Genomic DNA, 24,702 nt, shown 5'->3' on the forward strand with positions numbered 1-24,702 from the left:
AGATGTGGGACAACTTGGAACGGTACGCTCAGCAATGGGAAGGGGCCTTTGGATCCCTTCAAGGGACAGAAGATACCCAGTGACAAAAGAAACTAAATCTCCAAGCCCTTTGAAGAGAGTCCTCCTGGAAAACTGAACTCCTGCTTTTACTTTCCTCAGATTTAACTCTGCTCCCTGCAGTTGTGTTCCTCCCTTAAAAGGAGAACAGTAACTCACACACATCCACTGGCAACAAGTACAGAAGAGCTGAGCTGCTCACAGGGGGCTGCAATGCAAAATCTCATCTACGACTTCCTAAGCAAAGCCACCGCAATGCTCAAAAGCTGAAAACTTGATATCAAGTCTTCCTCGCTGAACAACAGTTTCAGAGCAGGACTGAGCTTTATAATTGGGTTTCAGAGATCAGATTCTCACTTAAAATGCTTAGTTACCTAAAGGCTTGGTTTAAAGCTGGCAGCAAAGGAAAACTTAAGGACCCGAGATGCAGAGATCAGTCTGCATCCGCTCCTTAATGGCAAACTGCAGGGGCAGCCCAGCAGGAGCGAGATGCTTTAATAGGACTGGAGCATGGAACATGAAACTTTGGGAAGAAAAAGAAACAAATTCAGGTGACACAGCAGCTGTCCCAAAGGATGCTGGTTTTACTTCAAAATGAGACAGCGGCCAAGCATGCTGAGTGACCTGCTGCATAGGTTCATAAGGTTGGAAAGGACCTACAAGATCATCTAGTCCAACCATCCTCCTATCACTATCCCTACCCAACTACTACTAAATCAAATCCCTTAGCACCTCATCTAAACGCTTCTTGAACAGCGCTAGGGATGGTGCCTCAACCACCTCCCTAGGCAGGCCATTCCAGTGCCTGACCACTCTTTCAGAAAAAAAATGTTTCCTCAGGTCTAATCTAAATCTTCCCCGGCGCAACTTGTGGCCATTCCCTCTCATCCTGTCGTTATTTATCAGGGAGAAGAGGCCCACCCCCTCCTCACCACAAACCCCCTTCAGGAAGTGGTAGAGTGCAATAAGGTCTCCTCTGAGCCTCCTCTTCTCCAGACTGAACAATCCCAGCTCCCTCAGCCGCTCCTCATAAGACTTGTGCTCCAGGCCCCTCACCAGTTTTGTTGCCCTTCTCTGAACACGCTCCAGGGCCTCAATGTCCTTCTTGTAGTGAGGGGCCCAAAACTGAACACAGTACTCGAGGTGCGGCCGTACCAGAGCTGAGTACAGGGGGATGATCACCTCCCTGCTCCTGCTGGCTACACTATTTCTAATACAGGCCAGGATGCTGTTGGCCTTCTTGGCCACCTGGGCACACTGCCGGCTCATGTTGAGCCGAGCATCAACCAACACCCCCAGGTCCTTTTCCTCTCAACATTCTTCAAGCCATTCTGCCCCAAGCCTATAGCATTGCATGGGGTTATTGTGGCCAAAGTGCAGGACCCGGCACTTGGTCTTATTGAACCTCATCTCATTGAGCTCAGCCCAGCTGTTCAGCCTATCCAAATCCCTCTGAAGGGCCTCCCTACCCTCAGGCAGTTTGACACATCCTCCCAACTTGGTGTCATCTGCAAACTTACTGAGGGTACACTCAATTCCCTCATCTAGGTCATCAATAAAGATATTAAACAAGATGGGCCCCAAAACTGACCCTTGGGGGACACCACTCGTAACAGGACGCCAGCTGGACTTAACTCCATTAACCACTACCCTCTGGGCACGGCCCTCCAGCCAGTTCTCCACCCAGAGAAGAGTGAACCTGTCCACACCACGGGCTGCCAGTTTCCTCAGGAGAATACTGTGGGAGACCGTGTCGAAGGCCTTGCTGAAGTCCAGGTAGACTACATCAACAGCCTTTCCCTCATCTACCTGTCTGGTCACCCAGTCATAGAAGGAGATGAGGTTGGACAAGCACGACCTACCCTTGGTGAACCCGTGCTGGCTGGGTCTGATCCCCTTGTTGCCATGCACGTGTCGTGTGATTTCCCTCAAGATCATCTGCTCCATAACTTTCCCTGATACCGAGGTCAGGCTGACAGGCCTGTAGTTCCCCGGGTCTTCCTTACGGCCTTTCTTGTAGATGGGAGCCACACTGGCAAGCCTCCAATCTTGTGGGACCTCTCCAGGTAACCAGGAATGCTGATAGATGGCAGAAAGTGGCTCAGCAATCACCTCTGCTAGCTCCCTCAGCACCCTTGGGTGGATCCCATCTGGCCCCATGGACTTGTGGCAGTTCAGATGGAGGAGAAGATCTCTGACCGTCTCTGCTTGGATAACAGGGGGTGCATTATGCGTCCTGGACTTCCAGGTCAGGGCAAGTACCCTGTGGACAACTGTTCTGTCTATTAAAGACAGATGTGAAGAAGGCATTGAGAACCTCAGCCTTTTCCTTATCATCTGTGGTTACATTCCCTGCCTCGTCGAGTAAAGGAGGGAAATTTTCCTTAGTTTTTCTCCTGCTGTTAATATATTTGTAAAAGGGTTTCCTGTTCTCCTTTACAGCAGTAGCCAGTCTAAGTTCAAGCTGGGCTTTAGCATTTCTAACTTTCTGCCTGCAAATCTTGGCCAGTTCTCTGTAGTCACCCCAAGTAGCCTGTCCCATCTTCCAGAGGACATAGACTCTCTTTTTCTCTCGGAGTCTCAACAAAAGTTCCCGGTTCATCCACACTGGCCTTTTTCTCCTCCGGCTCGACTTACGGGACTCCGGGACAGCCTGCTCCTGTGCCTTTAAGATTTCCATCTTGAGGAGCATCCAGGCTTCCTGGACCCCTTTACCCTTCAGGAGCAAGTCCCAAGGGACCCTTGCAACAAGTGTCCTGAACAGGTCAAAGTCTGCCCTCCAGAAGTCCAAGGTAATAGTTTTGCTAGTCACCCTCTTGACGTCACCCAGAATAGCAAACTCCACCATTTCATGGTCACTCTGGCCAAGACAATCTCTAACCTTCACATCTCCTACTAGTCCTTCCCTGTTAGTGAAAAGTAGGTCTAGCAAGGCATCTCCCCTGGTAGGCTCTTGCACCATCTGTGTCAGGAAGCAATCATCCACACATTCTAGAAATCTCATGGACTGCCTCCTCTGCGCAGTATTATATTTCCAGCATATGTCAGGGAAGTTGAAGTCCCCCATGAGAACGAGTGCTGGCCATCGTGCAACATCTACGAGTTGTTTATAGAACACCTCGTCTATTTCTTCATCCTGACTAGGTGGTCTATAACAGACCCCCACCACGATGTCACTCCTAAAGACTACCCCCCTGATCCTTATCCATAGGGACTCTACTTTATCATTTCCAGCCTCAAGCTCTTCAACATCAAAACACTCTTTGATATAGAGAGCTATGCCACCAGCCTTTCTTCCCTGTCTATCCCTTCTGAAGAGCTTGTAGCCATCAATCCCAGTATTCCAGTCATGGGAGAGGTCCCACCATGTTTCTGTAATAGCCACAAGGTCATAGTTAGCCTGCCTCACAATGGCTTCAAGCTCTTCTTGTTTATTGCCCATTCTGCGTGCATTGGTATAGATGCACTTCAGCTGAGATATCTGCCTCACCCCTTTCTCCAGCACAGCCTCCTTAGGCTCTTTACTGGAGAGCCCCGTTTTATCCCCTTCCCCCGTCACAGCTAGTTTAAAGCTCTCTCGATGAGTGCAGCTAGCTCCTGTGCTAGGATTCGTTTCCCCCTTTGAGACAGGTGCATCCCATCAACAGATAACAGGCCAGGAGCCGAGTAAACTGTTCCATGGTCAAAAAACCCAAAATGTCTATCTCTACACCAACCTCTCAGCCAATTATTCATCACCTGTGTTTTCCTAGCCCATTCTGTGTCCTTCACCGCCCCAGAAGGTATGGAAGCAAACACCACTTGTGCTCCCACCCCTTGAACTAATTGTCCTAATCCCCTGAAGCCTCTTTTCATAGTTCGCAGACTTCTCTGAGTTATTTCATTGCAGTCTGCCTGAACTACGAGTAACGGGTAGTAGTCGGTGGGGCGTATCAAATCCGGGAGTCTTCTAGCAATGTCCCTGATCCGAGCCCCAGGGAGACAGCACACTTCCCTGCGGTTTGGGTCTGGTCTGCAAATGGAGCCCTCAGTTCCCTTTAGAAGGGAGCCACCCACTACGATCACCTTCCTTTCTTTCTTAGTAGTAGCAGTCTCAATGCACGGAGGTGACTGCCTTGCCATTGGTGACCTCCTGGGGGAATCTTCCTGCACTTCACCCCTTATCACCTCTTCAACATCCAATGCTGCAAATCTATTGCTTAGGGGTATCTGGGGACACTGGAGAGGCAGAGGGGGAGATTGCCCATGGTACCGAGCAGGGACTCTCTGCCAGCCCTCCCTGTCCCTCAGATATCCCCCTTCTGCCCTACGGGGACAGGTCGGGGAGTCCACCACCAACTGCGGGGGATCTCCCTGGTGCTTTTCTCTCTGGCGCTCTAGGGAGCTACTCCACCAGTCAATCTCCCGCTCACAGTCCCTGATGGCCCTCAGTCTCTCGACCTCCTCTTTCAGTTCAACCACCATGCTAAGCAGATCTTCCACCTGCTCACACCTCGCACAGGAGAACTGCTTAGCACCCTCATCCAGCAGCAGCAGGCTCTGGCACTCCTTGCAACCAGAGACCTGTGTAGCCACGCTTCTAGGCAGACCTTCTGTCTGGGTTGCCACAGCCTTTTTAAGGCAAGCCCTCTGTCTTGTAGAGACCATGGCGCAAAAAAGAATAAAAACAAATATATAAAAAATTGAAAGGAAATAAATAAATAAATAAATAAATAGTTTATGATAATATGTATATCGATATGAATTGTAATAACTTAAAAATAAATAAATAATAATAATAATTAAATAATGTATATATATTAAGAAAAAAAACCCAAAAAACAACCCACAAACAAACAAACAGTGGGTAGTGACACTTTGCTGCCCTCCCTGAGCCCTATTCAGCTGAGGGGTGAGGGTGAGGGCGATGAAATCCTGGCAAGGCCTACGCCTCGTTAACCTCTCGGAGAACAGCCGTAGGGACTGGCCGCTCTCACTCGGTTCCCGAGAGACGGGAACCTCCCGAAAAGCCGCCCTGTACCTCAATCAGCCACTGCAGCTCCGGCTGTGCCGATTTCAAAGCAGTTGATCACGAGGACAGGTCAGTGCAAGCGAGGGCAAAGGAGAACTCAGTATCCACAGAACTACAGAACTGCTTGTGTTAGAAAAGACCTTCAAGATCATCAAGTCCAACTCCCACTTCTGCAAACAGGCCATTAGAAAACGGCACTTTTCTGTCAGCCTGGACACGGGTGCATTATTTGCACAAAGTACTAACATCATTCCATGCACACAAACCAATGCAGGCAGAAAGAGCAAACGACACAATGCTGACGTGACTGCACGACTTCGCTCAGGTGTTCCAGCTGCAGGAATAAAGGTTGTCTGCTTTCTTGTACACAGACTGTAATTTTACAGAGAACAACTCTGCTGCATGCAGGGCAGTAGCAAACCTAAGGCCACCAGAGTTTTCATTGTCGCAGATGACAGATCCCTGTGAAGGGAACTCTCAGAGCTCTCGTTTTGATTTCATTTCCAGTGCAGGAGAGCCTTTACAGCCATGCAGGAGAAGTCACAGTGCTGGTGAGCGGCCCACTGACAACACCCACCCGGGGAAAACATGGAGCACGGCACAAGTATATCATGACAGTTCCCCAAAATACTTTCCCAGCCCCATTGAAAATCCACGGCTCATCTCCCAGGGACTGACACCTCAAAAAAGGAATCCCACACATGATCTCAGAGTGTGAAGTTATGTGAAAACAGCTCAAGTACAGCATACATCATGGTTCAGAACTTCAGTAGCACGTTCCAATGCTGTTGCTGCTGCAGCCAAGGGCACTGCTTCCAGCAGCAGGGGCAGCAACCCACAGCATGCACCCTTTGTAGGGGAAAAGCAGAAGGTAACTGCTATCCTATTACCCAGGCATGCCATGCACTCCACGCAGCACCCTGCAGTGCCACGGGGATACCAGGCTGCCAATGGGAGCGGGGAGCTGCCAGCACATGCCAGCTTCTGTCATGCCCTCAGGAAGGCAAAAGCATTTAAACGTGGTTTTGTACCCCAAATTGTAATGAGCATTTCTGTTCTGAGAGTTTGCTTAAATTGGAGTTAGGAGAGATTAGAGTTAAGAAGGGAGTAGAGGAATTCAGTGCCACAGCAGTGATCTTCAGCTCATTCCTGTGGGAGCAGGACAAGTGGGGAATCATTTGAGAGGGTAACACGTTTGGTTACAGCAGGTTAACTTGCATTGCTTGAAGCCAGCACCCAGAGGACTGGCAGACCGTGTTGAGCTTCACAGAAAGGAGCATAAACATTCCCTTTGGAATAGGGTCTGGTTTTGCTCCAATGGGAAATGTTTACTCTCTGAGGAACTGGAGCAGACATAATGCATCAGTGTCTGCAGAAGTATCGACGAGCAAATTCAGACTCTTTCTCCCTTGAATGTACAGGTAACACTGCCCACACCGGGTTAGAAATGAGCAGGACCTTTCTGAAGTGCAAAGGAAAAGAACTCATGGGGTTATACACTTGATTACCAGCCCATTTTGTCAAGCACTTCCTAAGCAGAAAACAAAAACACTCCACTGGTGCTGCTATGAGGCTCCAAAACGGCAGCAGGGCGTTAACACAGCAAGGCAGTGAGGCCTGGGCACTGCCTGCAGCACGGGGCACACTCATCACTGTGCTCAGGCAGGTGTGTGCAGCTGCCAGCAAGAAACACACATAGCTATGCTCCATCTGCTGAGCCCAGGCTTTGCTCTCAGCAATGGGAAGCAGGGGCAATGCGAGCAGCTATTAAGCAGTAAGCTTTACGTTCTGACACATAAAGCACTGAGCTGTGAAATCAGGCAACTGAACCACGGGGTGCTCACTGTCAAAAACACACCTGATTCAACAAGACTGGCATCAGTGTTTTACTGAGTGCCTTTTTAGCAGCTGTGTGATGATTCCCCAGGAGTGCCACGCTCTGTCAGCACGCCCAGGGCAAAACACAGCACAGAGCTGCCATACTGTTCAACACGTGGGGCTGTGCTGGGAGGGCCCATCATCACACCGTCCCTCTGAATCCCACCAGCATCAAGGACAGCTCTGGGCTTACAGATGGGTACCACACAGTCATGCTTTCAAAGCATCTCAGAGGTTAAAAAGCAGCAGAAACCAATTTAACATCACTGGCAGGCTGCAAAGCCCTGGAAGCAGAGTGTGTTACCTTCCACACTAACCCACACACCAACCTCACCCCTTATCTGATCAGCACAGTCTAGACACGGCCTTGGACCACTGCCATGCAACATGACCCTACAAATACCAGTAAAAAAAAGAAAGAACAGTTGTAAAGATTGATTTCATGCATCCTTTCAGCCACAGAATGACTGCAGAAGTTAATTTTTAAACAAACTCATCTCAGAGGAATGTCTGAATTAATAATTAATGTTTTACATTTACACGAACAAGTCAACTATGCCAATGTCATGCATGATATATATCTCACTAAAAGCACACAGCTATGTGAAGAGACATGGGGCTGCCCTTCTTTGTCCTCACTCTTCAGCCATTAAATGCCCCAAGGCAGAGGGCTTTATCGAGGCACTTTATGGCAATGTCTTGCAGTTAACATGGATGTCCAAGTTTAACAGTCCCCACATGCCTTAAGTGAGATCACAGCTCACCTGCTGGCATCAAAGATGTCTACGTGCCATGGGATGAACCTAATTTTGTGCCACGATGTAACCAAACAAGCAATCCCAAGAAGCCAGCAAATCCTGCACTGCAAATCAGAAAGGCAGATAAGGGCCCCCCACCCCATTCAGACACATTTTCCAATAGAACACGATCGATAAATGAAGAGGAGGTGAAGGCAGGGAAGCAAAGTCATCAACCCACAGTGAGCAGATAAAAGTCTCAATAATTGAACCGGTGCGTTGTTTAAACTTGCATTAGAGTAAATAGAGATATAGCCAGTGGAACTCAAGGAAGTCTTGCAGACAGCCCATCTCATCCTAAATGAAGTCCCTGGCCACAAAGGCAGCTCTGCAGACCCTACTGGTCGCACTTCCTCTATTGATGATGGGAGTGCTTAAGCAATTCATGCACAGGTAACCAAAACGACCCTCCCCTCTATTCTTCCCCATTACATGCAATGATCAACAGCATTTGGTTTACCTTCTAACAGAAAGCCTCCCCAACATCCTTCCCAAGCAGGGCTGTTTGTTTTCCTCACAAAGAGGGACAGAGATGCAGTGAGGCACCAAACCCTGCTTTGTCTTTCAGGGAGCACTGTTACAGCCAGACCTTATCTTTACAGCCAGCAAGGTACAAGGGACTCATTAGTACCTGAACACCTGAGTGCCACCACTTTTTCCAAGAAACAGGGAAGTGTCACTGCAACAAGTGCTACCAGTGAGATGTGCAACTCAGACGTGAACAAAGAGCATCTGTAGGAGGCGTGGGATGACTAAGAAAAAGCAATTAGATGCAAAACAAATTAGTTCTAACTAAAAAGCAATAAGCACAGTACATCACACACAGTATCTTCTCCCTGTAGAAGTATTTTTGTTGCCACCTACAGTATCACAGAACTGTGTACTACAGCAGTGAAAGCAAAGCGAGAGCATTTAACTTCACAGCTCGAGCCCCCTGTTCAAAATAATGCTTTTACCAAATAAAGGCTGAAATAATCCTGCAAAAATAGATGGCGCAAATATATTTGGCAATAGAAGCAAGGACATAAAAATAGAGGTGATTCCAAAAGGAAAGTGGTAATTTCATGCTGAAGTACTTGCACGAACCAAAGAAGTCGCCAGGGAGGAAAGGAGAAAAATTATAATTGCAAAGAAATCCGTGGGCACACAGACAAGGAAACACACCTGCAGATCCTTCTGCTTTCTCCCTATAGGTGCTTCATGCAGGAGGAAACCGACCTCCCCTACCCTGCAGTGTCTGGGATTGCCAACCCTGGAGAGCTGTGCGACAACCTCCAGCCCCCCCACACCCCTCAAGCTCCAATCCCTGGCACTGAGCTTAGTTTTCATTCCATACTGTGAGATGGCATTTACATCCACAGTGTTCACACTATGTCTATAAAAATACACCAAGTGTAAAGGGCTTTCTTGTAGCAGTGCCAGGCACATCACCATCTAACAGGAGCACCTCCACACCCCAGACTTGAGACACAATCACGTAGCTGCCTCCCCAGGTTGCATTTCAGTCCCCTACCTCCAGATTTTTACAGTGCAAAAGCACTGGTTCATATTCCTTTTTAAAGGACTTTATTAAAAACCAGCCTTCACAAAGTAGTCTTGCTTACCATTCCCTCGGTCTTACTCGGTGCAGGAACTAGTTACTAAGCAACTATGAATTAAATTCTGAATTCCTAAGCATGGCAGCAAGGAAATCTTTATTCCATAGTTTCCCATTTTCTAAGAAGACCTACTTGCTTATTAATAGAGTTCAAGTAATTCTGGAGTAACTCATGCACTGGAGATCAAGTAATGCTAGGTTAAACCCATCCAGCACACACTCCAGGTCTCACAGCACCAAAATTGAACGTCGCACACCAAACTGCTACAAAACTAAAAGGGACCTGAACAACTTTTCAGAGGTTCCTTCCATTTGCAGACATCATCATGGCCACTAAATGTTACAATCAAAACACGGGTCAAGCAGAATCATTATTTCAGCCTCACCTACGTTCTTCCTGGTCAAACTGCTATAAGGAATACGAGGAACACGGGCCACATACACACATGGAAACACACATTGCATATACAGGTGCACTGCCCAAAAGCACTGACTTCAGCCAAATGCCAGAGCTCTCCCTTCAGAGTCTGAACTGAAACCATTTGTTGCTTTTGACCAAAACAGCCCCAGCATGCAGCAGTCTGTCAGTCGTCCTCAGGCACACGAACAGAAGCTCCCTTAGCTTCTGCCAGCCACTACCAGGGGTCAGCAGGGTGGAATGCTGGAAGCGGAGCACAGCACATTTCAGCACTAAGATTTTCTAGGTGCCCCAAGTTGTCTGTTTCGTCCTGGAGTTAAATCTGCATTTGGAGAGCTCAGATTGAGTCTCCCAAGCCAACATATTTACCAATAGAGAACACTGTGCACACATCAGCAGTACGAGCCATGCCTGAGAAACATCTGTCATTTCACAAACCTCTCAAAATACCCTCATCCTCTTACAAAATACACCCTTTGAAAAAGCAGCCCAGTGGGCCAGAAGCACGTACCTGCTCCACATCCTTTGTGAAAGGCACCACGTCTCCCACTCCACCTTCCCCTTCTTCGCCGCGCTCTCCTTCCCAGGGCAGCTTGTTCTTCCCGGCGCTCAGGACTTTCCGCGTGGTTGTGCCGGGTGAGCCGGGGTTGGACCCGCAGCTGTGCACGCTGTGCGTCCTGCTGCCCTCCAGCAGCCACTCCGTGTCGGCCCCGCAGCTCTGCCCGCACGAAGGCAGGGGCACCGCGTACTCCACCGAGCCGTTCTTTCCGAGCCGAGGCAAGCTCTTCCTGGCCAGTCGGGCCTGCACCGCGTGCATCACTCCGTCCCCGTCGTCCTCCAGCTCCACCGCGTCCACAGCCTCGAATAGGAGGCCGCTCTTCCCGGGGCCCATGAGCGACGCCAGCAAAGCGAACGCCTCCAAGGCGACGTGCCTCACTCTGCGCTTGCCGTCCACCAGCGCCGGGGCCAGGCCGAAAGCCAACCGGCTCAGATCCAGTTCTCGGCTGGGATAGGCGAGCAGCGCGGCGATGCAGGCGGCCACCACCTCCTCCCGCACGCGGGCGTTGCGGTGCCGCAGGTGTTCCCGACGCAGCAGCAGGCTCAGCACTCGCCGCGGCCCCGCCGCCTCCATCAGCCGCCGCAGCACGACGTGGCAACGCCGCCGCAGGGCCGCCCGCGGGTCCCCCAGCCCCTTCGCGGCCACCGCCACCAGTGGGCCCAGGAAGGCGCGCAGCTGGGATCCCATGCGCAGGGCCAGCAGCCGGACGGCCTCCAGGGCGCCCAGCACCACCGCGAAGTTGGCATCGTCCAGCAGCGCGCACAGCAGCCCCAACAGCCCCAGTAGCGCCGGGGCGGGCGCCGAAGCCACGGCGGCCTGGCTCATGGCCTCCAGCACTCGCTGCAGCTCTTCCACCGCCCGCGCGCGGCTGCGATAGTCGTCCTGGTCCAGCAGGCGGCCGCGCAGCTCAGCGGGGAGCAGCCCGAGGCCCGGCCGCTCCTCGGGGCCGCCAGTCTGCCAGGCCAGGCTGCGCGCCGGCTCTCCGGGTTGCGGACCTCCGCGCCGTCTGCCGCGCGGCCGCTCGGGGCCGCTCCCGGCCAGCCCGATCTCGGGGCCCGGCTCCATGGCGCGAGCGGACGATGGCAGGGCCGGGCCCAGGGCCGCTGCCATGGGCGGCGAGAACGAAACCATCCCCAGCGTCGCCGCGCAACAGAACACTGCCGTCGCCAGGGGACGCCGCCCGCCTTGCGCATGCGCAGAACCGACCGCTGCCCCGCGCATGGGCGGGGGGAGCGCGCTCCCGTCAGCCGCCGCCGCCGCCGGGGAACGGAATCGAAACGAAGCGAAACGAAGGTGCCGAAGAGACACAAAACGAAAAGAAAGGAAGCGAAACGAAGCGTGGGGTCCCGTTTCGGAGCTTTCATCCTCACATAGACAGTGCGCCGGCACCCTCCGGTCCCACGCGGTGGTACGGCCCGACGCGCCGTGCGTGCGCGAGCGCAGCGCTGCGTGGGGTGGTGGCGTTCGGAAGTGACGCGTGCGGCCGCCGGGCACTGCTGTGCCGGACGGAGGGAGGCTGCGGCCCGCGCAGCGCGCCCGCAGGTGAGCGATGGGATGGATGGGGCCGGGACCGGGGGCTGTGGTGGGTGCGGCTGCCGTTCCGCAGTCCAGTCTGAGCGATGGAGGCCTCGGTGTCGGCCGCCGTTAGTGCTCCCTTGCTCCAGTGCGGCTGTGCGGGGCGGGCACCGCGGCCTGTCAGGACGGGGCGGGCTGCGAGCACTGACTGTTTCCGTGGTTGTAAGTAACGCTTTGACGGCTCTGCTGCCCCGCTGTAACGCTCTGTCTTCCTTCCGCGTGCTGTCACTGTGCCCGGCATGGTTCCCGTATAAGCTGGTCACGAGCTGAGCGCACGCAAAGGGGCATCTGCTGCTCCTGGGCAGCTTTCCATAACAGTTGTGGTGCAGAGAATACTGTTAGGAACGTCACCTTTTGCAGGTATCCCTAGATGACTTTGGGTAGGGATAGTGATAGGAGGATGGTTGGACTAGATGATCTTGTAGGTCCTTTCCAACCTTATGAACCTATGAACCTTTGTTTTAGATGTGTACTTGATGCTTGAACAGATGACTGCAGAGCTCTTTTCCAGCCTTACTGATACTGTGTTTATTCCTTCCAGTACAGATTCATAATAAGAGAGAACTGAGCATGGCACAGCTCTTCTCTCTCTGCCTTGCAGCTTTTGCTTTGTCAGCGCTGTTATTGTGTTCTGTATTTAAATGCTGGCAGCTGATTTTATTCTTTCACATGAAGCAGTTCATGAGAGGGCTCGTTGCAAATCAGGTGCCAGCTAAGGAGCTATGGAAACGACAAACTTCTTAATAGCAAGATGAAAGAAGCACATTTTGAAAGCTTTTGCAGTCATCTAGTGAATGAAATATTAAGTGAGTGTTTCAGCTGGGTGGCAGTGGTGTTCCCAACAGAACAATGGTGATGTTCCCTGGCTGTCCTGGGTCTTAATGTACTGACACCCCCCACCCTCCCACCATTCTAACAATTCACTGAGTAAGAACTGAAGTGCTCCTGCAGCTCTCAGTGGTGGGCAGCACTGCTAGAGTGTTAATGAAGCTGAAATTAGAGCAGGCATCGCGGTGCTGTCAGGTGTCGCTACGGAAAAGGAAAACTTCAGGGAATGATCACTTGGGGGTTGTGTGAGCTGTGGGTGGCAGTTTCCTTCTCTTTGCTCACCCTGTGCTGCGGGAAGCAGGAGTGGCTGCCTGTGGCCTGGGAGGGGGGAGACAGTGGTGGAGCCCTGGGTGCTCTGTGCTCCCCTCAGAGTGGTGTGAGCTGGGCTGAGGAGCACCTCACCTTGTTCCACTTCTTAGAATCATAGAGTCACTGAGCTTGGAAAAGATCTCCTCCAACCCCACAGTGCCCACTGCCCACGTCCCTCAGTGCCACATCTCCACGGCTCTTGGATACCTTTGGAAACAGTGTCCCTACCACTCCTGGGCAGCCTGTGCCAGTGCATCACTGCTTTTTCAAGGAATAAATCTTTCCTAATATCCAACCTGAACCTTTCCTGGTGCAATGTGAGGCCATCACCTTTCATCCTATTACTTTTACCTGGAAGAAGAAGAGGATGACCCCCACCTTGCCACCACCTCCTTCCAGAGAGCTATAGAGAGTGATGAGTTCTCCCCTGAGCTTCCTCTTCTCCATATCCTCTCCATATCAGCCACTCCTCACAAAACCTGTGCTAAAGACCCTTTACAGCTCTGTTGTCCTTCTTTGGACTTCTGCTGGTGCTGAGCACCCTGACCCAGTCTCAGCAGGGCAGCAGCGAGCCTGCTGGGGAGTACGTGTTGCAGCAAAGTCCCCATGGGGTGAGGGGAGGGTCCCCCTTCTGCTGTGCTCCCCTGTCCATTCAGAGTGTAGCAGACCTTGCTCCAGCACACCCTTTCTTGTAGTCCAGTGTCCCACAGGTGGTGTGGGTCTTTTTCTCTGCTTTGTGCTGGGGAAGAGGTGGGCTGTTATGATCTGTGTGGAGCAGGGGCTGTGGAGGCTGAGTACTGGGGCTTTGTGCACTGCTGCTTGGGGTGAGATGCAGCAGGGAAGGCATGAGGCAAGGAGCACAAGTTAGCTTAGGAAGTTACAACTTTGTCTCAAACAAGACATTTCTTTATTTCATAGAACCATAGGGACTTTAAGGGGGCTCCACCAGTCCAGTCCCTACAGCAGTTGCGCACAAAGTATGCAGACAGGTTTGGATATTCAGATAAGGGGACTCCCCTACCAGCCTGAGGTAGCTGTACCAGGGCTCTGCCACCCTCAGAACACAGTTCTTCCTCGTGTCCATACAGAACTCCCTGGGCTGCATTCTGTGCCTGGTGCCCCTTATCCCAGTTCTGGTCACCATGGCACAGAGCCCGGCCCCATCCCCCACCCCACCCTGCAGATACCCATCAGCACTGCCCACATCCCCTCAGCCTTCTCTCCTCCTGGTGCACAGCCCTGGGGCTTTTTTAGTTTTATATAGTTTTATTCTGATCTCTATGCAGTTCTCTCAAGTACGTGATGTAGATAAAACTGTTTCATGCATTCTGAAGTACGCGTTTTATTCCAGAAGAAAAAAATGCTTGTGCATTTTTCAGTGGAAGATTATTATGGCATTCAGTGTTAATACTTGAATGTCCTGGGTATATAAAGAATGCAGAGTGAGGTCTTGAGAAGTAAATTGCAAGGTAACACAGTGACTTAGATAAAAACACAAATGGAAAACTAATTTTTAAATGTTACGTGTGGCATGTCTATATCATATGAGTAATAAAACAGCTGAAAATGAAACCCTGAGTAATGCCTGAACAATTGTGTTTGTCACAGATGGACCAGTCGTCTCCAACCTACATGCTTGCCAACCTGACCCACTTGCATTCTGAACAGCTTCTGCAAGGCTTGAACCTCCTTCGCCAGCATCACGAGCTGTGTGACATTATCCTTAGAGTCGGCGATGTCAAGATTCATGCCCACAAAGTGGTGCTCGCCAGCATCAGCCCGTACTTCAAAGCCATGTTCACTGGGAACCTTTCCGAGAAGGAGAATTCCGAGGTAGAGTTCCAGTGTGTTGATGAAGCAGCTCTGCAGGCCATCGTGGAGTACGCCTACACAGGAACCGTGTTCATCTCACAGGACACCGTGGAGTCGCTTCTTCCAGCTGCTAATCTTCTCCAAATCAAGCTGGTGGTGAAGGAGTGCTGCTCCTTCCTGGAGAGCCAGCTTGATCCTGGCAACTGCATCGGGATTTCTCGTTTTGCAGAGACCTATGGCTGCCACGACCTCTACTTGGCTGCCAACAAGTACATCTGTCAAAACTTCGAAGATGTTTGTCAGACTGAAGAATTCTTTGAGCTTACGCATTCTGAGTTGGACGAAATTGTTTCCAATGACTGCTTGAATGTTGTGACAGAGGAAACGGTTTTTTATGCACTGGAGTCCTGGATCAAATACGATGTTCAGGAGCGACAGAAATACTTAGCACAGCTGCTGCACTGCGTCCGCCTGCCGCTGCTGAGTGTCAAGTTTCTTACAAGGTTGTACGAAGCAAACCATCTCATTCGTGATGACCATACCTGTAAACACCTGCTAAACGAGGCTCTAAAGTATCACTTCATGCCTGAACACAGGCTTTCCCACCAGACCATGCTGATGACGCGACCTCGCTGTGCTCCGAAAGTTCTGTGTGCTGTAGGAGGAAAAGCCGGGCTGTTTGCGTGTTTAGAAAGGTAATGGCAGAGCTGCTGCTGCAGTGATGTTCATGTGTGTCTTTGGTCACCCTGGGTCAGGGTTAAGACAAGCATTGAGGAGCTGTGGTTTGGAGAGCTTTCCCTCTAAGTGGATTTTCTTAGAGCAGGGACCAGCAGTGAGTTGAAGGTGCTTCTTGGTTTTTGTGTGGAGTCCTCACAGTTATGAGGCTTTGTTTGTACCAACACAAATAGTTATAACATCTTTTCCCCTCTGAGTTTGGTTAATAAAGGTAGCTGTTTTCAGTTGGTATGCTACTTCTAACTGGGGAGCCCTTAGAATTAGAACTAACTTAATCAGAGGAAAAGCTTCAGGCTCCTGGCAGTGTTAAGTTCTTGATCACAGTGCAGTCATGCCTTCAGTCTCTGCTGCTGAGCTGATCTTCTTTTACCCAGTTCTCCAGTTAAGTTTCCTCTTTAGATTAGTAGTTGGTTGCCTCGCTGAAGCTAGTCACAGAAGCAAGGGGAATGTAACAGCAACAGCTTTCTTGCTCATACTGGTATGCCTGGGCTTTCAACATTGTATTGACATTTCCAGAAGGGGTTGCTCAGCTATGAGTGCTTCTGGGCATATATGTGTACTTGTACATATGCTGCTCTGATGCTGAGTTTACCTTGATCAGTGCAGTAAGTGCTCCCTGTGTTAAGGCAGGCTACCTGAGCTGACCCTAGTGCTGAGTTTTGAGATATTTTACAGGGATGGTCCTTTTTTTGCAACAGTTTCATGCTTGTGTGCGTGCACGCACACTTTAGAACAGTTAGGGATGTTGTCAAAGTTATTTACACTTTCCCTTCCTGATCAGTGGGTGTCAGCAGTGAACTGGGAATTGGGGTGTTGGGATCATTAGGGTTGTGTTTTTAAGATCTGAAGGGTGAGGGGAGTATTGGATGCCAAATCCATTTGGTTAAGGGAATGAGTCCTCTCATACACCTCAGCTCTGTTTCTTCCACAGGTTCTTTAACGATTTTAACAAGGTCACATCCTGATGTGCTTTGGAATACTTTTTGCAATCTAGAAGCTGTACTTCCTAATCGTTTGTTCATATCCATGTGTACATCTCTTTCTCGCCTCTTTCATCTCTCCTATCTCCATGGTCACTTTGTGTAGCTGAGCGTTTGCTTTCTGGTTGCTTGGTTGTTTTCAGTTTACCCTCCTAACTCCTCAGTTTCTATTTTCCAGCCCAGCCCCAAGAGCTGCACCAGCACTCTGCTGTCTGCCCTCACGTTGTCTGTGATGCTTTGTGCCTTTTCCTCAGTCTGTTCTGTACATTCCAAATCCATTTTTTCAGGTCTCAGACTTGGTGTCCTGACTTCCCCCCATGTCCCTGCATAGCTCTGGGCTTTTGCTCTTTGGCTTAAGCTCATGTCCAGGCCCTTGAGCAGCTGACATGGGTTGAGAGCTATGATGTACGCACTTCAGACTCCATTCCTTGTTGCTCGTTTACACACAACACAGCTTCATAAAGTCAGATTTGCTCACGCAATCTTTCTTCTCTGTTTCAGTGTTGAAATGTATTTTCCCCAGAACGATTCCTGGATAGGCCTGGCACCTCTTAGCATTCCCCGCTATGAATTTGGAATATGTGTCCTAGACCAGAAAATCTATGTTGTAGGAGGGATTGCAACCCACGTGTGTCAAGGCATCAGCTACCGGAAGCACGAGAACTCAGTGGAGTGCTGGGACCCCGACACGAACACCTGGACGTCCCTGGAGAGGATGTTTGAGAGCCGCAGCACGCTGGGAGTGGTGGTTCTGGCAGGAGAGCTCTATGCCCTCGGGGGCTACGATGGGCAGTCCTATTTACGAACTGTAGAGAAATACATTCCTAAAGTTAAGGAGTGGCAGCTAGTGGCCCCAATGAACAAAACGAGAAGTTGTTTTGCTGCAGCTGTCTTAGATGGAATGATATATGCCATTGGTGGTTATGGTCCTGCCCATATGAACAGGTATGTGCTTCTCACGTCTGTAGCTCGATGCTGGAAATCAGCAAAATGCACTTTTAAGCTTGTATTCAGCAGCTAGTGAAAATACTCAGAGATAAATCGGTGTTAATCCACAGTGGGCCTCATTAATCCTTCTGTAGCATCAGTCTAGCAATTCAGCTGGGAAATCTGTATTTGAACTTCTCTGAGCTGGAACACAACGGTGTGTACGTTCTGAAAAATCCCTGAGAAGGGAAGACCATGAAGCCAAGGACATACACACGTCCTGCCAAGCCAGAGGAGGGTAGGGTGCCTGACCCTGAGGATCCACAGGCTGCATGTCTCAGAGGAGAAGTGCTGCAGCCTTGTTTGCTTGGCCCTGTGGCAGCTCCCTTAGCAGTGCAGCCCCTGGGAGAGCCCTGCTGAGATGTAGCACTGCACCAGGGCCAGGTAACCCTCTGCACCTCAGGGCTGCAAGGTGCCAGGGCATGGGTTTAATTCTAACCTTTAAAAAACTCCTTAGAAATGAATTGAATTTTTCTCATGCTCAGTACACCTTATAGACACAGTCATTTCTTTTTTTTTTTGGTACCAGCGTGTTCTTTAATTGTTCTGTTCCGTGTTGCTTTGTGTGGGTAGTCTGGGGTATTTAGTTATGCAAAGTAGTAACTTGTACTCTTCATTAAAAGTGGGAACAGATCAGCCATATGTTCCTCTGGGAAGCAAATTAATAAACAACAAGCCTAAGGAGCTGAGTGGAGAGTGAAAATGAAATCTTGCTTCTAAGAGGGGATGCACTGATTATTTAACAGAATGGTATAACAACATTGTCATTAATGGGATTCCTCACACTTCCTATGCTTTTGTGTAAAATGGTTTGTGTAGCACAAGGTTGGCTCCTAAACAGGGAAGTGTAACTAAGTAACTGCACTTGGAAAAGGAAAAAGTACTCTTAAGTTACAGAAATACCTAACATCAATAGGTTACCTTTCCTAGTGTGGTTCTAACCTTGTTGCACAGACTGTTTAAAAAGGAGTGTAACCTAGACCTTGCTGAGGACAGCTAGTTCAGGAGAGAAGAGTGCTTGAGATGAATGAATGCCTCTGAAAGGGAAACTCAGCTTTGCATTTTACAAAATGCAAAACTTAGCACTGGAGTAGCAGGAAACATCTTCATCAAATTATTACCTTTGAAGAGGATGGTTCTAACATCAGTTCTGTGGTGGCCCTACTCTTTGTACAGCATTTTGTCTCTTCCTCAGTCAGAAAGGATTTGCCAGCACTTCCTGGGGAGTTATCAAATTGATGGATATTTCATTAGTTGCCTTTTAAAATTTTACTTTCTCTTTATTGAATAGTTTTGTTTGTATTGATTATTCAGGGATGCAATTACTACGCCGTGCCGTGCAGTCACTATGCTCATACAAGCTCTAGCAATGAAAGCAAGCTGACTGCTGTATAATTAAGCCCCTTTTCTCCTCCTCTTTAGTGCTTCTGATTTTCTCTTCTTCTCCTCTTTTGTGCCTCCCTTGTGCTACTGAAGCTGCACTGTGGATGGGTCTGTCCACATACAAAGAGCGTTTCAGTGATGGACTGTACAGATCCAGTGGTTAATAAAATGATGGTGATAATTTCTGTTTTATCTCAAAGGTCTCTTCTGTCCTGTGTGCTCTGACCAGCAACCTCTTTACTCCTTTTCCTGAGGGATATGCTCTCCACGTGGTTGGGTTTTTTTTGCCTCTGTTTTTTTCAGGGATGCCTGAAGGAGTGTTTGACTTCATGTGCTACCCAAATACTTCAGATCTACATTTTATTCAGTTTTTCATGCATTTTTTTTTAATAAAAAGCAGCACTCAGCTTCAAAGGAGCTTTCTGTTCTGAACTCAGCCTTGAAAGGTCATACTTAGTTTCAAGATGTAACCTGAAGACTTGGTAGGGGGGTGTGAGCATCAGGGAGATGGCTGAGCTGCAGTTGCTGTCTCGGAGTCTTGGAAGTGCTTTCTAGAGGACCTCCAGCTGCATGAACAGTGTTGTGGAAGGACCTTTGAGGTGATAGCTCTGCTTTCAGCTTTGTGTTCCACCCTTGGGTAGTACAAAGCAACCACGCTGCAGAATTTTCCACCAGCACAAGCACTTTGTCACTGTGTTACGTTATTCCTGACAGACACAACTAGATGAGGCTCTCACAGGTGTTGTTTTCTTGTGGAGTAGAACTCAAATGTCACTAAAATCCACGCCTCACAAATTGTTTGTTTGTATTTGCAGCATGGAACGCTACGATCCAAGTAAAAACTCTTGGGAGACTGTGGCTTCAATGGCTGATAAACGAATCAACTTTGGTGTTGGTGTCATGCTGGGCTTCATTTTTGTGGTAGGTGGGCACAACGGTGTGTCTCACTTATCGAGCATTGAGAGGTACGATCCTCATCAGAATCAGTGGACTGTGTGCCGACCCATGAAGGAGCCCAGAACAGGTAGGGACATCTGGAGCTCTCAGCACTCCACTGGGCTGTTTTTTCAGTAGTAAGCCACAGTTTGACCTGCTAGAACTGCAGTGAATTAGGCTCACAGGGACTTGTCTGCAGAGCATCGCTCATCGTCTTCGAATTGGGTCAAAGATTGCTTAATCAGTTCTATAAAAGAATAAGTGTTTGAAATCCAATCTATTTTTGTTTATACTGAGCTGTGCCAGATACAACCTGAAATAGTATTTCTGCTCTTCCATTAATTTATATTAGTTTCAGCAATTGTGTGGTCACTCCTCTGTTTTATGTTGAGGCTCTGTCATGCATCTTCTGTGCTGCCTGCCTGAAGAGTATTGCTTTGCCTTGGGAAGGGGTGTGAGTGGAGCTGAAAAGGGAAGGAGGGTTAGCATCTGTAGAGAGAAAGGCTCTTCATTTACAACTATTTTCCTTAAGCTGGGCTGAAGAGGGAGAGGCTGTGAGTGGACTTGTCTGCTCTGTCTTATGAGGAGGTGCCAGTGGGGTCTCAAGCAGGAGCACAAACACTGCTTACTCCTGTGCTTGGTGGTCAGCTAACTTCTTTTCTTTTTAATAGGAGTGGGTGCAGCTGTAATTGATAACTACCTTTACGTAGTTGGAGGTCATTCAGGGTCATCCTACCTGAACACTGTACAGAAGTATGACCCCATCTCAGACACCTGGCTGGACTCTGCTGGTATGATGTACTGCCGCTGCAATTTTGGTTTGACTGCACTTTGATGCCAAGCAGGACGTCGTGGACCTGTTGCAAGGATGGAACTTGGTCTGGTTGAAGATGAACCCTGCTGCTGGAGAGCATATGCTGCATCTTCTGGAGCTGGAAAGCTGCAGGAACCTGGTGGAGTTGTGGTTGAAGAGAGGAAGGAATTGTTTCCTTTCAGTTGCTGTCTTTGTTACTTTGGTGCCACGGGCAGCAGGAGCAGGAAGCTCACCAGCAGCTGGGCTCGAATGGCATCCGTTACAGGCAGGGAACTTAACAAGTACTGTACATGCCTAGGACGTGGTTAGGACATTCACTGTCTGTCTGACCCTTTCACTTTCTAGAGCTTTTTTCTCTTCCTCCTGCCTACTAAGAAACATGAAGTTTCCTGTGCTTGGGGTGAGAGATGTACGAGTGTGCTGTGTGACTGGTTCTGCTGGTTTCTGCCTGGTTGTGTCTTCATGTTAAGAAAATGCCAGTGCTTCATAATTTTTTTATGAACAGTAACTAAAGGGCTGCCTTGTTTCTGTATCTCAAGGTCTGTAAATAATAAATGCTATAGTCCATTGCCTGTACGCTCTCCTCTGTGACCTGCTTGCTGCTAGGAGGGCTGGGACAAGTGCTAACCTGACAGCACAGGCAGGTAAAAGGAATCTGATGCTGTGGGTTGTAAGGGTTATTTCAAACCAGGTGAGTGAGTAAATAGCATTTCTAGCTCATTTAGCATGTTTGGGTTTGTCTTCTGCTTTGAGCTGGGAATTGTGGTTATCCTGAATCTCTGTTTTGATTGCGTGTTGCCAGACGTGGTTCTGCCTCGAGTTACTTCTGTCCTAACATGTTAATGTTTCCTCTTGTTTTCCAAGTCCGGGTAGTATTGCTTTTGTAGGTGCAATAATATTTAAACCAGTTGCTTTAAAAGCCATTTCGTTGTGGGTACGTGTAGCAGATGTTTTCCAAGTGCACTGAATTTATTGGGAAGCTCCTGTGGAGCTGCTCGCAGCGAGGTGAGCAGTGGTGGTGTTGGGTCCTCCAAAGGCTATCACTCAGGTTGAAGCAGCCGAGCTGTCTCCATACAGCATGGCTCACCCATAGCAGCTGCATGCACACATCACAGCATCCTGCACGTGGCCTTTGGGTTTGGCAGAATCAAGCAGATCACTCACAGTGTCAGAGTTACAAATGCAGTTTATGGGACCCACTAAGGATTTCTGGTTACATAGCAATAATAGAAGGACTGGGTTATTCCAGCGAATCGTTCAGCAGGACACGAGCAGCTGCACAGTGTGGGAATGCAGAGGAGGGGAGCAGCTGGGGTGTGGGGAGATGTGATGCTGCTTCAGCCTGCAGGGATCGCCTCTGTATTCCTGTCCTGGGGAATGCACAAGGGGAACGCTTCCTTGTGCTCTTCTCATTGACAGCATCACAGATGCCATCTTTATGACATTTTCTGGCATCTATCAGGAGATGAAGTTGATTAACCATGTTACGCTAAGGAAGAAAGTGTTCTTTCTTCAAGTCAGGCATGTGCCTCTAAGCAGCAGGAGGTGTCTGTGCAGCTCAGTGTGCTGTGTTGCTCCGAGCTCAGCCGTGGTGGGGTTCTATGAGTGGTGAGGCCTCACCTGGAGCACTGTGTCCAGTTCTGGGCTCCCCGGTACAAAACAGACAGGGATCTGCTGGAAAGAGTCCAGTGGAGGGGTACAAAGATGATAAAGGGCGTGGAACAGCTCCCTTATGAGGAGAGGCTGAGAGATCTGGAGCTGTTCAGCCTTGAGGAAAGAAGACTCAGAGGGGATCTGATCCACATCTGTAAATATCTGAGGAGCGGGAGGCAAAGGGACGAGGCTGGACTCTTCTCAGCAGTGTGTGGTGATAGGACGAGGGGAAGTGGCCACAAACTGAAGCATAGGAAGTTCTGCACCAATGTGTGTGGGAACTTCTTCACAGTGCAGTGATGGAGCACTGGAGCTGCACAGAGGTGGTGGGGTCTCCTTCTCTGGAAACATCCAAGACCCACCTGGATGCCTGTCTGTGCAACCTGGGCTGGGAGCTGCTTTGGCAGAGGGTTGGACTCGGTGATCTCTAGAGGTCCCTTCCAACCCCTACACCTCTGTGATGCTGTGATTCTGTGAAGATACTGGTGCATCTTTCGTTGAAATACTCTCATTGAACCTATCAGGAACCTGTTTGCAGTAAATGGAAGGTGGTGAGAGAGACAGAAATCACCTTGATGTCATCAGAACAAAAATAAAGTCCATATTTTAGCATGATATTATTGGTTATTCAGTGCAAACATCTTTCATTTCTGGAAGGCAGAACACTTCCAAGTTGTAGGATGTTTTGATTTGTGGGTCTGAGCAGCAGCAATACTCAATTAGGCAGAGATTGACCCTGAATTGTGTCGTGTAGTATTGCTACACTCAAAGCCAGCAGCATAAACAATTCCCTTGTGTGCAGCCTTGGGATTCAGAATGGAAAGGACACAGGGTGGAATGCTGTGCCCCAGCTTCAGGCATCAGCTCAAGTTGTGCTGCCCTCCTCCTGTCCTGGTCACTTGCTGTCCCACTCCTCAAAGCACATGGTTCTGGGGTGCTGAGGCACCACAGCTTGTTGAAACCTGCACCCCAAGTACAGCACTGCCATTGTCACATCTGTCCTGAAGCTGAAAATCCAAGGACCTTCCAATAAGATGCCATATGATGATAAATTATCATCCAGTTCTATTTTTTAATCACTCTGATCTGTAAAGCACTTCATAATGGGCATGAGTTTGTGTGTGTATGTGTAGTTCCCAGTTTCCCCTTTATTTAACTCATATTCATCCATGAGCTTGTCGTCTGCCTCCTTCCAGCAGTGCTGCTCTTCCAGGAGTCCTCCACTGCTCTGTGAGGGCCCCATGTGTCCCATGCACATCACTGTTCCCTTTGCTGGGCGGCAGCACGTTACCTTTGTGAAGCACACACACACACACACACACACACACACACACACACACGTGTTCTCACGTGCACAGCTTTTTAGCAGCAGCATTCTGCTCTGATCTCTGGAGTGCAGCAGGAGGTGAACTGTACTCATCCCCATTCCTCGCCGGCGTTCCCACCTCGTTGGCTCTCTGATAACGCTCTGTGACAGTCGTAACTATTTCATTGTGCGTGGAGCAGTTCAGTAAATAAACCTGGAGGAAAGCTTGCTTTCACACCGTTGTCAGGTGCTGAATATAAACACGCGGTCGCCTCTCTTTCCTCATGTGATAAACATGTCTTTGTGTTGTTACCCAAAAGCAACAGCAGCGTTTTCATGCATTCCTTTCTGTTTTCCATCTCTGCACTGCTGGAGCATTGGCTGCTGAGCATGGCCCTGCTGCTGCCTGCCTGCAGCATGCTCTGGGAAGCCCCCATGCTTGCTTCCCCTGCTGATGGGGGCTCAGCATCACAGTGGCTGTGCAGGAACATCTGTTGGCATCATTGTGCAGCTGCATAATGCTGTTTCGCAGCTGAATGGATCTTCATCTGTGTTCCGGGTGGTAACATCCCCTGGGTGATGGTTTGCATGAAGTACCAACAGGTACTGCTCTCTCCCCATTAGAGAAAGAGAAATGAAAGACTTGGCACATGAGGTCAAATTCTATTTTTGCTGGCTTCATCTGAACACAGACACACATGGCTGTACCTAACGGAGAGTGGGAATTAGCGGATGTCCACCACTTCCTCATACCCACCACAACTTTTACCACGTTGCTGCCCCCCACCCCCAGCTGCTGGGCGCTTCCACGTTACCTGGGGGCTGAAGGTGTGGGGTTTTACTTCCTTTCAATGTAATGCTTGGCAGTGTCCCTTAAGCAGCTGAGAAAAGCATGCACAGAGCGCTGCCTTTGCTGAGCTGTACATCAGTGCTTCCTTGCAGCTTGGGAAAACAAGGTCCTGGGTCAGCCTGGCACAGGGGCAGGTGTGTGGCTCTTGCTCCAAATCTCTGAGCTTCATCCCACGTTGTCATTTCTCTTATTTCAGAGACCTGTGGTGGAAGCTGAA

The 24,702-nt window shown here is 49.6% G+C and overlaps 2 protein-coding genes across 2 annotated transcripts in view; one reads left to right on the top strand and one right to left on the bottom strand.

Moving 5' to 3' along the window:
* The window catches only part of TOGARAM1 (TOG array regulator of axonemal microtubules 1), a 36,252-nt gene extending 24,825 nt beyond the window's left edge, over positions 1–11,427 (bottom strand). Inside the window, exon 1 of the mRNA XM_065748815.1 lies at positions 10,270–11,427. Coding sequence (XP_065604887.1) covers positions 10,270–11,427 — 1,158 coding nt within the window. The remainder of the gene's footprint in view (positions 1–10,269) is intronic.
* Positions 11,428–14,600: 3,173 nt separating this feature from the next.
* KLHL28 (kelch like family member 28) lies at positions 14,601–21,539 on the top strand. The gene is made up of 4 exons (XM_065748801.1): positions 14,601–15,536; positions 17,058–17,501; positions 19,742–19,950; positions 20,534–21,539. Exons 1-4 carry the CDS (start codon positions 14,611–14,613, stop codon positions 20,695–20,697), a joined length of 1,743 nt encoding a protein of 580 aa, XP_065604873.1. The 5' UTR covers positions 14,601–14,610; the 3' UTR covers positions 20,698–21,539.
* The last annotated feature ends 3,163 nt before the right edge of the window (positions 21,540–24,702 follow it).

This window comes from Cyrtonyx montezumae, unplaced genomic scaffold, assembly GCF_038088225.1.
Source record: "Cyrtonyx montezumae isolate F1298 unplaced genomic scaffold, pur_monq_1.0 scaffold_10, whole genome shotgun sequence".
Classification (NCBI taxonomy): Eukaryota; Metazoa; Chordata; class Aves; order Galliformes; family Odontophoridae; genus Cyrtonyx; species Cyrtonyx montezumae.

Coding starts and splice junctions, on each gene's coding strand:
- KLHL28 (XM_065748801.1), top strand. CDS start 14,611: ATGCCTGAACAATTGTGTTTGTCACAGATGGACCAGTCGTCTCCAACC. Junction 15,537..17,057: donor CTGTTTGCGTGTTTAGAAAG/GTAATGGCAGAG, acceptor TCTCTGTTTCAG/TGTTGAAATGTATTTTCCCC. Junction 17,502..19,741: donor GGTCCTGCCCATATGAACAG/GTATGTGCTTCT, acceptor TTGTATTTGCAG/CATGGAACGCTACGATCCAA.